This window comes from Pterocles gutturalis, unplaced genomic scaffold, assembly GCF_000699245.1.
Source record: "Pterocles gutturalis isolate BGI_N339 unplaced genomic scaffold, ASM69924v1 scaffold28548, whole genome shotgun sequence".
In the NCBI taxonomy this organism is placed as follows: domain Eukaryota; kingdom Metazoa; phylum Chordata; class Aves; order Pterocliformes; family Pteroclidae; genus Pterocles; species Pterocles gutturalis.
This window is the reverse complement of record NW_010121457.1, coordinates 3713-17948: the sequence shown is the minus strand read 5'-3', so window position 1 is coordinate 17948 and position 14236 is coordinate 3713. Positions and strand designations below refer to the sequence as shown.

The 14236-nt window shown below is 36.6% G+C and overlaps 1 protein-coding gene across 1 annotated transcript in view; it reads left to right on the top strand.

The window, feature by feature from the left end:
* Positions 1-219: 219 nt before the first annotated feature.
* The window catches only part of LOC104464525 (neurolysin, mitochondrial-like), a gene marked incomplete at its 3' end in the record, with an annotated part of 15345 nt that continues 1328 nt past the window's right edge, over positions 220-14236 (top strand). The window contains exons 1-6 of the mRNA XM_010077258.1: positions 220-263; positions 2972-3228; positions 5711-5859; positions 11456-11563; positions 13043-13145; positions 13860-14020. Coding sequence (XP_010075560.1) covers positions 3000-3228; positions 5711-5859; positions 11456-11563; positions 13043-13145; positions 13860-14020 — 750 coding nt within the window. The remainder of the gene's footprint in view (positions 264-2971; positions 3229-5710; positions 5860-11455; positions 11564-13042; positions 13146-13859; positions 14021-14236) is intronic.

Here is a 14236-nt window from a genome sequence, read left to right as displayed (position 1 = left end):
AAAAACTTAATTGTACTTATTTGCCATTAGAGTGTTTAAAAATTAGAAGACGACTATATAATCTGAATTTGAGACCCCTCTCTTTCTCTCTCTCTCTCTTCTTTTTAAAATCTTGGCTCTCACTTTAACCCTGAAGCTGTTATCCCAGACCTTTTTGTCACCAGCTAATATAGTTTTCCATCCTGCATGAAGCTGATATATTCTGATTTTTGTGTGGAACTGTCAGATCTATTAGCAAGTACAATAAACTGGTCTGTATATATGTTTCCCAGAAATACATTTATTAATACACTTTATTCTGTAAAACTATATTTTACATTGTAACAAATACTGTTTAGGTGAAGATTAGTTTGAAAAGCAGAAGGTACCATTAAAGAGTCTTGGATGGAGTTGTAGCTACCCATGCGTAATCAGAGTTAAATGAAACAGCAGACTTAAATCTTGAATGTATTATAAAGTGATTATCAGTAGTAGGAGCATATTGTGGACAAGCTTGCAGGTTTTTGTGTTTGCGTTTTCTAAAGCTAGTACTACCCTTTGCAGCTTCTGCTTCATAGATCGTGGCTTTCATGTTTTATTGTAATAGTGTTAGTGGAACATGCCAACAAAGAGTTGCTTGGCATGTTCCAGTCACAGAAAAATGTTTCTAAACAAAATCAGACTTACATAAATGTTTAATATGTTTAAAATACTTACTGCACAAGTGAAAAATCAGTTTGTAAAATTCAATTGCTTTGTTTTTCCTTGTAGCAGTTTTGTTGGCCACTGTATTGCTGTAATAGAGCATTGTAAAGGTCCTTCTTTCTAAAATCAAATCAAATTTATATTTTCCAGAAGCAGCAAGTAATCAAATTGTAGATTTGTTGGTATAATAAATTACCTGGCATGCTAGCAAAAGCAGCAATGGTTGCATTCTATGACTTAGAAGCTTTGTTTTCTTCTTAAAAATCCTCTATTAGAAGCAGCTACTAAGCTTTTAAGTTGTTATGCAAATTTACATTGCTTTTGGTAGAAATTATAATTCTTACTGCTTTTGAAATTAGCAAATTAATAGCATAATTTGTGAAAACAGCTGCTTCTATATAAGTCCAAACCAGACCTTCTATGCCTTCCCTCCTGAACTTCTCATAGATGGATGAAACAGTGCACAAATGCATAATATATTTCAGTCCGCCCTGTATGTTATTCCGCTGCCGTTATTAGATGACATAGGACTCAGTCAAGAAAAAAGCCAGTGCAAGTTGCCAACAGAGGCCAGTTAGCTATTCATAGGAAAAATGCAATGTAAATAAAGGTTCTTTAATTTTGAAGAATCTCACAGGAATACAGGGACTGGAAGGGACAATTGGGGGGGGATAAAGTTTAGTCCTGTGCTATCTTAGGTAACCAAGTAATATAATCCATTCTATAAGCTTGTCAAGCTCCATGTTATAAATAGTTAGAGGTGTTTTCACCTCCTGGTGCTTGTTGGGCAGCTGTTTCAGAATCTCACTGTCCTAATGGTTACAAATGCCTCTTAAAATTCTAGCTTACATGTATTCCTGAACCATTTGTTCTAATTTGTTTTCATATAATTTTTACCTCTTATCGTCGATAGGTCTTTTCACTTCGGGGCATTTAAATGGTATGCTTAATGACAGCAATCATCTTGCGACTTTTTTTGCTAGACTAAATCATAGAATTGTAGACTGGTGTTGGTTGGAAGGGACCTTAGAGATCATCAAGTTCCAACCCTCCTGCCATGGGCAGGGACACCCTCCACTAGACCAGGTTGCTCAAAGCCTCATCCAGCCTGGCCTTGAACCCCTCCAGGGATGGGGCATCCACCACCCCTGTGCAACCTGTGCCAGTGCCTCACCACCCTCACAGTGAAAAATTTCTTCCTAATGTCTAGTCTAAATTTACCCTCTTTCAGCTTATACCCATTACCCCTTTTCCTCTCACTACACTCCCTGATCAAGAGTGCCTCCACATCTCTCCTGTAGCTCCCTTCAGGTACAGGAAGGCTGCTATTAAGTCTCCCCGGAGCCTTCTCTTCTCCAAGCTGAACAACCCCAACTCTCAGTCTCTCCTCATAGGGGAGGTGCTCCAGCCCCCTGATCATTTTTGTGGCCCTCCTCTGGACCCACTCCAACAGCTAAATGTCCTTCAATGCATTTCATGTGTGTTTCTAGCAGAAGTGCAGACTTAGGTGGCTATTGACACTTACAACCCCTTGTTTAGGTCAGCACAACTGTTTTGAAGTCACACATCAAATAGATGATGGAGCTGATAAGCTAAAAAAAAAGCTGCTCCCCCTTGCATGTTTTCAGTCCACTTCATTTTTCACCTGTATGCTGCCCTGACTCTTTTCGAAGTATGACTCTACCAACAGTTATGCTGCTATCATTGATGTAGTGGTGTACAGGGACAGAAATGAGCAGCAGAGGGAGGAATGAGAAAGAATATCTTGAGACAAGACTACTGCTCAACAGGAACCTTATCCTTAACACAGGCTTGTTTAAAACCTCTACCACTCTACACTGCACTGCAGAAAATTGAGTGTAATGTCTGAAACAGTTTGAATTGGTCAGTTCAGGCATCTTTGCAGTTCTTGGTCTTCATAATCTCCAAATCACTATGTGGGTTTTATTCCTTATTTCAGAAATGCAAGTCCTGTCTGTTTCTGTAGTTTCAGTTTTTCTTAGAAGATTGAATAGTAATTTTTTTATCCCTGTCTGCACGTAGTCATCCTCTAGATGAAAAAGATAGAAGATAAACCTCTGATATATTTAAAATTAGACTTAATTAATAAGGTTAGTAGCTATATATATGGTCCTGCTGGACAAGCTTTGGCTCTAAAAAGGACTTTGTTCTAGGTAGAAAAATATCCTCTAATTATTAAAGATCTGTTTCCTTTTTTTAATGTTTACTGTAAACTACATCTTGAACTAGAATGCTTGCTATGCAAAGATCATTTTTATATTTTCAGATCCCTTGGGCCACGCCTTGTTTTGAGAATGACGTTAGGAGCAGAAATTACAAGCCAGCTCAAGGCTTCTTCATACATAGCATCAGGCCGAAACCTTTTGAGATGGGACCTGTCACCAGAGCAAATTAGAAAAAGAACAGAAGAACTAATCAGGAAGACAAAGCATGTGTATGACAGTATCGGGATGCTTGATATTGGAGAAGTAAGACATGAAAATACTGTACGGACCTTGGCAGATATAGAAATGGAATATGCAGGTTAGTGTACATTTTCTGTGATTCCTTCCAGAAGTCATTCCATCTGCACGTGAAGAAACTTCAAGAAAGATAGTTGTTTACAATTCTGATCCATGCTGTTCTTCCTTAGAATGTGTAGAGGCCTCTCAAGGGTCCTCTGATCGTAATAATCTTTCAGGACCTCTCAGCAATATGTAACATGATCAGCTACTAAGTTCTGCTGCTTTATTCTAGAGGCAAAAATAAGGATTAGCAAAACTGTGCTGTTGATCTCTTTGCATCCAGAGAACTGCATTGGTCACCTGTTTTCTTTTTGCGTGTGAAGCTCCATACAATTACATTTTCTTTTCTGACTGTGTACAACTGCTAGGGGACAATGTGCAACTGTGTAGACTATAGCATCTGTGGTATGCATAGCACATTCAAACCTGATAAGCAGTGCTTTTTTTCAGACACTGCAGAATCTGAGACAAGCAGGTCAAGTGGAAAAATTGAAAGGTTGATAAGCTCCTAGTACAGAAAGTGTGATGGTTGAAAATGGGGGACATTTTGAATGATCTTCTTGAAAGAAGATTGCTTTACTTGCTCAGTTTTATATTATGGCCTGCAAAGCCTTGAAGAATCCAGGGAGAGGTGTTGGTCATGCATTCCCATCTAGATTGTTCTTAGTGAATTATCAAGACATGCCAATACATAAACGGAGTTTAATGGTCAAACACAGGTCATTCAGTTAATTTGTTAATAATTGTTTGTAAGAGGAGATGAGAAAAATAAAAATGTGTCTTGGGTGGCTTTGTTTTGAAGAACCTATCACATGGTGGCTACATGACTCAAAAAATTGTCAGTGTAATAAAATGTCAAGTTCTCTTAAATCCTCTGAAAAAATCTGCAGTAGCAACAGGAGTGCTGAAATCAGCCACCTTGGCTTGGAGCAAAATCTTCACCTAGCAAAAAAGAGCGGCCTGCAGCTCAAATGATTGTACTGTAATATTAGTCTGGCTTTCACATTACTCAGAATTACAGTTAAGTCATATCCAGTGAATTGACTAGAATTGATGCTGACAGAAAGACTGAGTAATCTTTGTCCACACAGCTTCCTGTCAGGTTCAGTTTTAATAGTACCAATGTATATTGTATAATTATTGTAAGCCTTTTCACCAAGAAATAAAACTCTCTGCTTTAAATTAAATTAGAAGGAAGATCGATGTTTGATTCAGAATAAAGTGTCCATCAGCTTCTCAGCATAGCCACCAAGACTTGCATCCTCCCAGATGTACTTTTTTCCTGTACATGCTGTTGCAGTAGTGGGTCATATTTAACCTTTTAATGCTAATCTTCAACACTGTATGTGAAATTAGTATGACTTACCTGTGAAATAGCCCGTGGCATATGATAAGGATGTATTACCACAGTAAGACTTCCATGAAAACCCTGGGTTTTTAAGGCCTGTGTGTCCCTTTCACGTGTACATGAAAGACCTACCCCAGTAACTGGAATTTACTATCTGAAAAGACACAGATGACAGCAGACCTTACATTTCACTTGGAAGTTCCCAAAACTCACTTCATCCTTTTAAGACATCTTGGCATGAGGACAAGGTGGGGGTAGAAAGTTTCCTGTGGACTTCAGGAAGAACCATATGCCCATTTTTGCATTCCAAAGGTATCTGAAGGGCTGAGAGTGTGTATCAGTATTTCATAAAACAATTTTGGATTATGTAAAATTACAGAGCTTTAAATCATCCTAAAATGTTGTTACTCTAAAATGTGCTTTTGGGGAGGTGGAGAGCAGTGAAATTATGATTGGTTTTGGATTAAGTTAATTCAGCTGGTCATAACATTAATTTCTATTTTAGCATTCTTTTCAATGTCATTATAAGAGGCAATGTTCCTTTAATAAGGAAGGATTTACTTAATCTCAAAAGTGAGATTAAATCTAAAAAATCTAAAAAAGTAGTATTAGCTTCTGATTTCTAGAAGTTCAGAATACATATACAGCATCTTCTATGTTTGCCTTATTGTTTCTACTTAAACACAGAAGAGAAGCTGGGAATTTGACACTGCTCTCTGTGTAAAAATAACTTCAGGACAGATGGGCATGTTTGAAAGATTCAGAGCTTTCAACTTTAAATGCTAACATGGAAGCATCTGTGTCAGCTATGAGACAATGTTAGTCTTCACTTACCAATGGTTCATCTTTCAAAAATCATGTCTTGTATTTATACACCTTTCGGTTGATTTTGTAGAAGATGAGACAATTAGGCTTGCGTAATCGTTTCTGTAAAATGCTTATTTGTTACAATGTTGTGCAGTTTTGTCCTTTCACCTATTAATTTTTACATTATCTGTAATCACTTTATTTGCTTCAAGGCTGATCTGAAGTGTCAGGTTGCTTTGGGTACTTCTTTTTATGTCTTCTATAAATATCAGAAGGGGGGAAGTTCCTTATCCTTCCAGTGTTTCTAGCCTTTTGTGTAAGTGTTCATTGCCTTTTATTTAAACAGTGGAAAGAAGCATGTTGGATTTTCCCCAGCATGTCTCACCTGACAAAGAGGTACGCTTAGCAAGTACAGAAGCTGACAAAAAGCTTTCTAATTTTGATGTGGAGATGAGCATGAGAGAAGATGTGTTTCAGAAGATTGTTTATTTGCAGGTAAATCACAATGATGTCTGCATAACTTGTGGAAATGTAGATAAAATTCAGCAGTGAAAAACTTTTATCTGAAGAAGTTAGTATCCACAGTGCTCTTCAAGATCCCATCAGTGTATGCATTTCCCCTGTGTCCACATCAGTCAAATCTTTCCCGTGGCACACAGCTATACAGAAATACTGTGGTTCCACAAAAAGTGAAGCCAGTGTGACTTGGTGCTTGCGCTCTTTTCTTCTCATTTCTAGGTGTGTGTATCCTTCTCTCTCCATGGCAATAGCCTTGGCTTTTGTCTAATCTTCCAACGTGCTGGTACAAGGAAACTCAACTAGCAGAAGGAAACCCATCAGGAAAAATAAAATGTATTGTTTTCTGCTGGCTGAGCTCCCTGAACTACTTTGCCCAGAGCATCACCAAGGGGGGAGGAAGAAAAGAGGCAATATAGCAATGTATTTAGGTTGGCTTATACTGCTTTTGAATTTGTGTCCAGAATTGTGCTTTACTGAAGTTGTTGAGAATTTTAAATTTTGGAGTTTAAATTGTGAAGGTTAATGAGAACATATAACTGCAACTGTTGATCTGCTATTTATAGACAGCTGTAGACATTGTATACTTCTCATATATTGCTTAAGCCTCAAAATAAAACCAAGTCAAAAGATACATTTACTGTTGAACTAGTTTCTATAGCTTTTGTGTTTCTGTTTAGTTTCACTTTTAATTGAGCACCTACAGATATCTTGTATTCTTCATTTGTACTGTTTATTCTATAGCTCAAACTGGAAGAGCATTTGTTTTTGTTCAAATGCAACTAGTGACATTTAGTAATAATTTTCCAAAAGTGTAAGGTAACGGTAATACAGGGAAGTTATCTAATGTGAAAACTAAAATATATACATTTGTCCATGCTTCGGAGGTGATTCTTCCTTTTCAGCTCTACCCATTTTTGATCTTCTTCTGAGGCTGATATTGGAGCCGTATTTCTTGGAGTTTTGTGTGCTTTTTGCAGCGCTGACTAATATTCGCAGCACCTTATTAAAGTGCTTTCCAATACCATTGTCTTCTATTGCTGTGTTTTCTAGGCACATTTTCAAGTGTTCTCCTATAGCTGGATATTGTTTATGTGTTTGTGGAGGTATTTAGTAGCCCCATTTTGAGGACCTTTTGTTGTGTGTTGGCAGATAGTGCCTTATGCTGGTTCTTTATTTCCCCACCCTGTGACTATTAACTAAATGCTTTGATAACTATTTATTATTTGCTGTGATTTTCTCCACCCTCCAGTACAGTATACATGGATACATTTAATCTGCCATATCTGCATATCTGTCTATTTTTAATTTACAGGAATTTCTGGTAGTAGCTAGAGAAAGGTGATTGCTGTTATTCACTAGTATTACTTTCTTATAATTTTTTTTTTCCAATTTTTTTCATTTGGTGCTTTTCTACTTAATTTTCTTTTGCAGCAATACTTGGCTTTCGTAACAGTAAAAATTATTGCTTAGGTCTCAATTTAATTTTTTAAGAGATTTTTCTTGGCTTAACTGCAGCATGAAAGCATGTTTTAGTATAAGTTTCCAAAGGTACAAACTCTGCACATATATGAACTTCATAATAACTATGAAAGTTGTAGCAGTTTTTGTTGTAGAACAGATGTGAAATTGCTGGTACTGCCAGCCTGATCAAGTCTTGCTATTTTCAAATCTCAAAGTTCTCAATTTTTGCTAAATTTCTAATACCTTCTCTCCTGTTAGAAACTCTTAGTTGAAAAGCCAGGTTCTAGGAGCACATAAAAAAAGACATCCACAAAAGGAAATGTTTTGCTGAAATAATTTTATCAGTTTAATTGAGCCAGTAAAACATTTTGATTAAATCAGATTTTTCATGGCCTCACTGGGAATAGCTCAGGTATGTGAATGCAGTTTCATGATTCTGCACAGGGGCTGGATTAAAATGTGGTAAAGAGAAGGATGACCCTCACACTCCCATGTTATTTATAATCCAGTCAGTCCACTGAAAGATGAATAAATCTGCTTGATTTCCATGATATCCTGAATGTTTTAGCTCCCTTAATGAGGAGTAAACTTTTCTTAAGTTAACAGCTGTTTAGTATTCTTTCTAAATTCTGCCTTTATTTAAGAACTGTTGATGTGAGGTTTTTGCATTTAATTTAAAAAACAAAAAAAAAAAAAAAAAGAGAAAAAAAAATGATCTCTTTCTGTTCTCCACACATTAGGGGAAAAATTCCTGCATAAATTTATGTTGTCGAATATGCTCCAGATCTTATTCTTTAGAAAACTTTTATTTTGTGATCTGAAACTTGGAATAAAGGTGAATTTGGTAGTGAAACTATCATTTTAAATTTTATTACTCATAACATGAGCACATGTTGGCTAGCAGAGGCATGCTTAAGAATGTTGCCGATCTTCTCCACCCACACACCCTCAGGAAACTCAGCCTGATGTAAACAAGTGCTGCAGTTTTTGTCCATGATGCTCTGAGTACGTTTTGTATCTTTTTCTGCCTAAAGATTTCTTCATGGGATAAGGTAGCATGGTTGTCCAAAACAAGTATGAAATAGTATAGGAAATCATCAACGATGACCATTCCAAAACTTCTGTAAGGTTCCAAAATTTCATGTGTGTGTAGTATATTTGAAATTAGCACTTCTGTTGTGGAAATTGTTCATGAAAGAAACACAGGATGACAGAGACCATCCTGACCAGACCAAAGTTCAGAGTTGATCACAGAGCACCCTTGGTTCCTATGCGCGTGAGGGTTTGCGTGCTTGCTTGTCCTTAAAGACCTGGCAGTTCTTTCTGAACACGTATCATCCTGATCTCAAGCATGTCTGTGATGCAGATAAACTTCACAAAGGCTAGTATTAAGATTAGAAGCTATTTAACACTGATTTCTTTTGAAGTGTATGGAGAGATGTACAGTCATCAAGAGAATGATGAAGAACACTTAGTTTTCTCCTCCTTTTTCCCAAAAAGAATCTTCCTCTTTGTTACCTTTAGAAGGAGACAATATTCACTAACTTTAAGGGCTTAAATTAGTGTTCGTGAATTCCCTTCTTCTGCCTAAAATCTGCTGGGTTTGGGCCCAGGAGATTTTCAGGAGCATGACAGTTACATATGCCCAAAGGAGGGACTGGGAGAGCCCTCACAATGCCTAAATAACTCAGTGAGACTTTTCACAATCCTCTATCCTTATCTGTTACTGTAATAAAAGCAGTGTCTTTTTACAGAGATTGGACTTTTCCCCCCCCCCCCCCCCCCCCTCTATTTTTGGGCCTTGCAGCAGAGTTAGCACAATATAAATGTTGATATAGTGACAGTATCTGCATTTTTCACCTCTATCATTTTGAAGTCTTGCTTTTTCTGTCACACTAGCCTAAGGTCAGAGAAAAGAACCCTAGAATTGCAGATTGTCTAGTGAAAAAACAATATGTGAAAATTCTGATTGTTACAAATATTTTTGTGCTCAATGTCACAGCATTGACACTCCTAGATGTAGTGCTTGGTAGCATAAAGATCTTCATGAAGTTGCAGCATTTCAGGGAGTATTCTTTGCCAGAAGCAGAACAGGAAGCCCAGGTGTTGCAGGGAGTAGGGTAATAGCATTCTTTTTATCTTTGTGTTGGGAAATATTCTGTGTGGCTTGCCGTACGCATTTACCACAAATGAGGATAGAGATGTGAGGTTTGACTTGGAGAAGACAGAGGGCATGATTTTTTTTCACTTACTTTCCTCCCAAAAGAAGATTTCCACTATTTACAACCTTTTATTTAAAAACCAACCACACAAAAAAGTGACGGCTGAGTGCTCCAAAAAGTCGTAGCCTTAATGAAGGGCATACCGTGAAATCACATGGCTCACTCATAATTGATTTAGCAATGTGCTGGTCATCCTTTCATGAGTCTATGGATTCTTTTAAAAATTACCTGTAAACAGATAATATTAAAAAGAAAAAAATATTCATCATATGCCAATATTGATAAACCAAGTTAAATCTGCCTATTGCTTTAGAAGAGTTAGTTTATCACAAAGTGAAGTGATTGTTGTCATTTTTTTCACTGGACTTAGAAATTCTTGCATGTAGGCTACTGGTATATGTGTAAGAGTTTTAGGCACAATTGTACTAATGCTCAGCAGTTCTGCTGTAGCATAATGCAACTGGGACTTGTGAGTCTTTGCAGAGTGAAAACAAAGTTAAACTGTTCTCGTTCGTGGTTCTAAAAAACAATTTCCACTAGTTTTTTCATTTTATATAGGGCACTGGTGGGAGCAGACATTGTTTATCATAGGATAATAGGATGGCCTGGGTTGAAAAGGACCTCAAAGATCACCTAGTTCAAACCCCCTGCTGTGGGCAGGGTTGCCAACCCCTAGAGCAGGCTGCCCAGGGCATCATCCAGCCTGGCCTTGAATGCCTCCAGGGATGGGGCATCCACAGCTTCTCTGGGCAACCTGTTCCAGTGCCTCACCACCCTCTGAGTGAAAGTTTGTGTTGTTGTGTGAATTATTTTTAAATGACAGTTTGGAAAATAACTGTTTCAGAGGTTTTATTCTTATTTATTTTTCTCTTGGAATACAGCTAGGTTCCTGTCTCTTCTTTTTTTCTGTTGAAGGAAGACAGGTGATTTGCACTGGCAGGTCATTAGTTGACAGCTGTACACAGTTGTGTAACTCTTTCATAAAATTTGCATGTTTCAACGTCTTTACTGTTCAGATGTGCTAGTCAAGAATTAATTGTATGTAGGTAAGCTGATGACAGGGTTGTTAGGACAAGTCAGAGCTAATTCCAACAGCTTCAGATTTGAAGGTGAACTTAAGCAGAGTATGTCCTCTTTAACAAGGACTATAAGTTAAAACCTTTTTAAAGTGTTCATTTTTATATGAGGGAAGATAAAATTAGAATGTATACAGCATTATTTTCAATTTAGGACAAAATGGCAAGTTTCTGAATTCAGCAGTTATGCTGTAGTCAGTTTGAAGGAAGACCCTCACAGGACTGATCCATGTTCTGTTGAAACAAGTATCTTGCCTGTTGATGTTGGTTGCTTTAGGAAATGCCCGTTCAAGAAGCTTCATAATGGCATGACCAGAGAAAGAAATACTGTTTTATTTGTTGTCACTGATTGATTTGTTCTGAAAGAGAACCTGTATATGCCCCAAATTTTATGCCGTCTGATAACCTTCAGTGACACATCTAATCCTTGGGGTTTTTTTAATCCCTCTTAAATTTTAAGGTACAGTGTTACTTTATAGCACTGATTTTCTTCAAGTGTGAATAAGAAAGCTATCTCTACAGAAAAAGCTTAAGTGCAGTGTACTATAAACTAAAACGGCTTGCCATTATGACAGCATGTAAATGTGCTGAGATACTTGATAAAAGACAATTATTTTTAAACCATGCTACATCAATATAAGAACACTATTGTATAATGTAACTGGTTTTGGAAAGTCCTTCACACTAAAATACAGGATGTTCCTTTTTTACTGTAGTGGTGTTGTAAAGAACAACTCTGTTCAGACTCTTCTAATGCTTAGTGTGTTTCTTACACCATGTTATAAATTAAATTATTCTATACTGTCATTTCAGCAAGCCTGTGATCTTGAAAATGTAAAGCCTGAAACAAAGCGATACCTACAGAAATCAGTTCAAGCGGGAAAAAGAAATGGACTCCATCTTCCTAAAGAAGTGCAGAATGTAAATATGGCTTATTAGTTTGTAAAGCAAAGGTGACAAATTGTTGAAGGGATGAAATTATCGTTGTATAGCTGTACTAAAGTGTGTATTTCAACTTTTGGACCTGCTTAATTACTGCTCTTAACTGTTTTTGGTTTCAGATCCATCCTTTAAACTGCAATCACCTTCAGGTTTTTAAATTTATCTGTCAGACACCCATTGTATTCAGAAGATAGAGGTGGTTTGCATCACCTCCCTTAGCCTTCCAGAGTAAAAGAAGCCTATCTGGAAGTTTTGTTATATATTCTGATTACAGAGAATGTCTAAATTAGATAGATTCCCAACCAAGAGACCTCTGAAAAATGTTGTTTGTGAGTTCAAGCTTCAGAAGTACGTATAATTGTTACAAAGATGGAGCAATTTTAATTTTAATTATTAACCAATGTGGTAAAACGTGTCCAAGATACTAGCATTTTGAATGAAAAAAAAACTTGAGGTAACTTAAAGGGAGCACAAGCTGCACTGAGAATTTTGGCTTCATAAAGGGAGGATTTACTCAAGCATATAAAAGCACTTGTCACTTTTGAAAATCATGAAATAAAATTGTCAGCATCTGAAATCCTGACATAATTATCTTTAAATTCTCAGTAGTGTTGTATAACAATCTCAATTTATGACTCTTGAATAAACTTTACCCTTTGTAGAAAATAATCATTCTTCATCCAAATCCTTCAGTTAGTAGGAACAGTTTCATGAGTATTTGCATTGCTTAAGGGCAACTGATGCCTCTAAAAGAATTTTGAAATACTTTATTAGGAGACGGTAGTAGAATTACATTTAAGTAAAAACTTGACTAATGATAGTCTTTGCCAAGTTTTGTATTTGGTGTGTATTCTTCTGGTAACTACTGTGTATACGTGGACTTGACAGTAATGGGTAGAGACATGCTATGAGATACATTAGAAAATGTTTCAGATGGGTGGATATCAGGATTTTAAAAAAGTTTTGGGAATGGTCTTGTCTTGTGAGTACTCTCTTTTTTGTCATAACTGTATCATTGCAAAGGAGTGTTTCCTCAATAGGTTGCACACATTTTTACTCCCTTGATCCTCATTGATTTTAATGGATATTTTTACACTTAAAATTGCAATTTAGTATTTTAAAATAAAAGAAAATAATTGAGCATTGGCACATAATGCTATTCAGAGAACATGTTTATGCGGTCAGGCCCCTCTGAGTTAAGAACACATCCGAAATGTTGTCAGAGTGATAACTACAAATCAGGGTTCATTAGCAACAGTAATGCTCAGGACCAAATGAAAGATAAAGGGGATGCGGAGGGGGATGCTACCTAGACCGTGTTATTTGCTTAGTGCTGGTAGTCACTGTCAGCTAGTAGAGAGCCTAGCTGGAAAAAGTGAAATATGATTCACGTGGAGGATAATAATTGCTAAATCTGATGGTTGTTTTTCCACTAAATTCAGTTTATACCCAATACAGGAGATAAAGATAATGAAGAAAAAGTTGAGTGAGCTGTGTATAGATTTTAACAAAAACCTGAATGAAGAAAACACATTTCTTGTATTTTCTAAGGAAGAACTTGGTGAGTAGTATGCTTGCTTTTTCCATTTCTTCAGCCTTACAGTTTTACTGGAGTAATTGTTTTTGGCCCAGTGAATGATGGTTAGATTAAGTTAAATTCTGACCATTTTCCAATTCTTCCCCAAAGTCAGTTTAGAATTACTGTTTGTAGGTGTTTATGGTTTCTTCATAGATATGTGCTTCCTGAAGTATTTGCATTGCATCATGTTAGTGTGTCTGTCCTACTTTTTTTTTTTTTCATAACTTTACTCTTCTCTGCTTCTTTTCTCAGTTCTCCATGATCAGGTAATCCTATGTGTATTATATTACTTGCAATTATTGAAAAAACTTTTCTGTCCTGCAATATATTTTAGCTGCTTCAATCATTTAAACTGATCTAGAGATTTCATGTGACAGAAAATTTGAGGATTCATTATCTCAAGACCATGGCATAAAATGTGCTTTAATAACACCAGAGATTTTTAATGTCATATTCAGTTTTTATCTCGTAGCCTCACATTTATTTCTCTTAATGCTCACAAGTGTTTCCAATTTTTATATTGCTTGCTTGTGATTTGCAAAAGTTTTAGCAAATAGATGTAAAAAGAGGGGTTTTATTTCTGTGGAGATTTATGATGTCAAATTAGATTGCAGCAAAACAAATGCAACAATCTCACAAAAAGAGAGGGGAGTAGGTAATTCTTGTAAACATTGTTTATTAAACTGTGTTGTATAGAAGGCCTTCCTGATGACTTTATTAAGAGTTTAGAGAAGACTGTGGAAGACAAATATAAAATTACTTTAAAGTATCCCCACTATTTTCCTGTCATGAAGAAGTGCTGCATTTCAGAAACCAGGAGAAAAATGGAATCTGCTTTTAACTCAAGATGCAAAGAGGTATGTTGTATGTTGACTGTTCTACAGAGTTGAAAAATGCAGCTAGACATTCAAATGTTAGAGTTGTATCAAACATCAGTTTTATCAGTGTGATCTTTAACAGTTCCTTGCTCCAGTTTTTTCTGATGTCTGAAGACCTTAGAAGTTGATGATGCACCTATGTGTGTCTACGTATCTTAAAGTTTCAGTGGTGCTGTAAATAGAAGTAGGATTCTG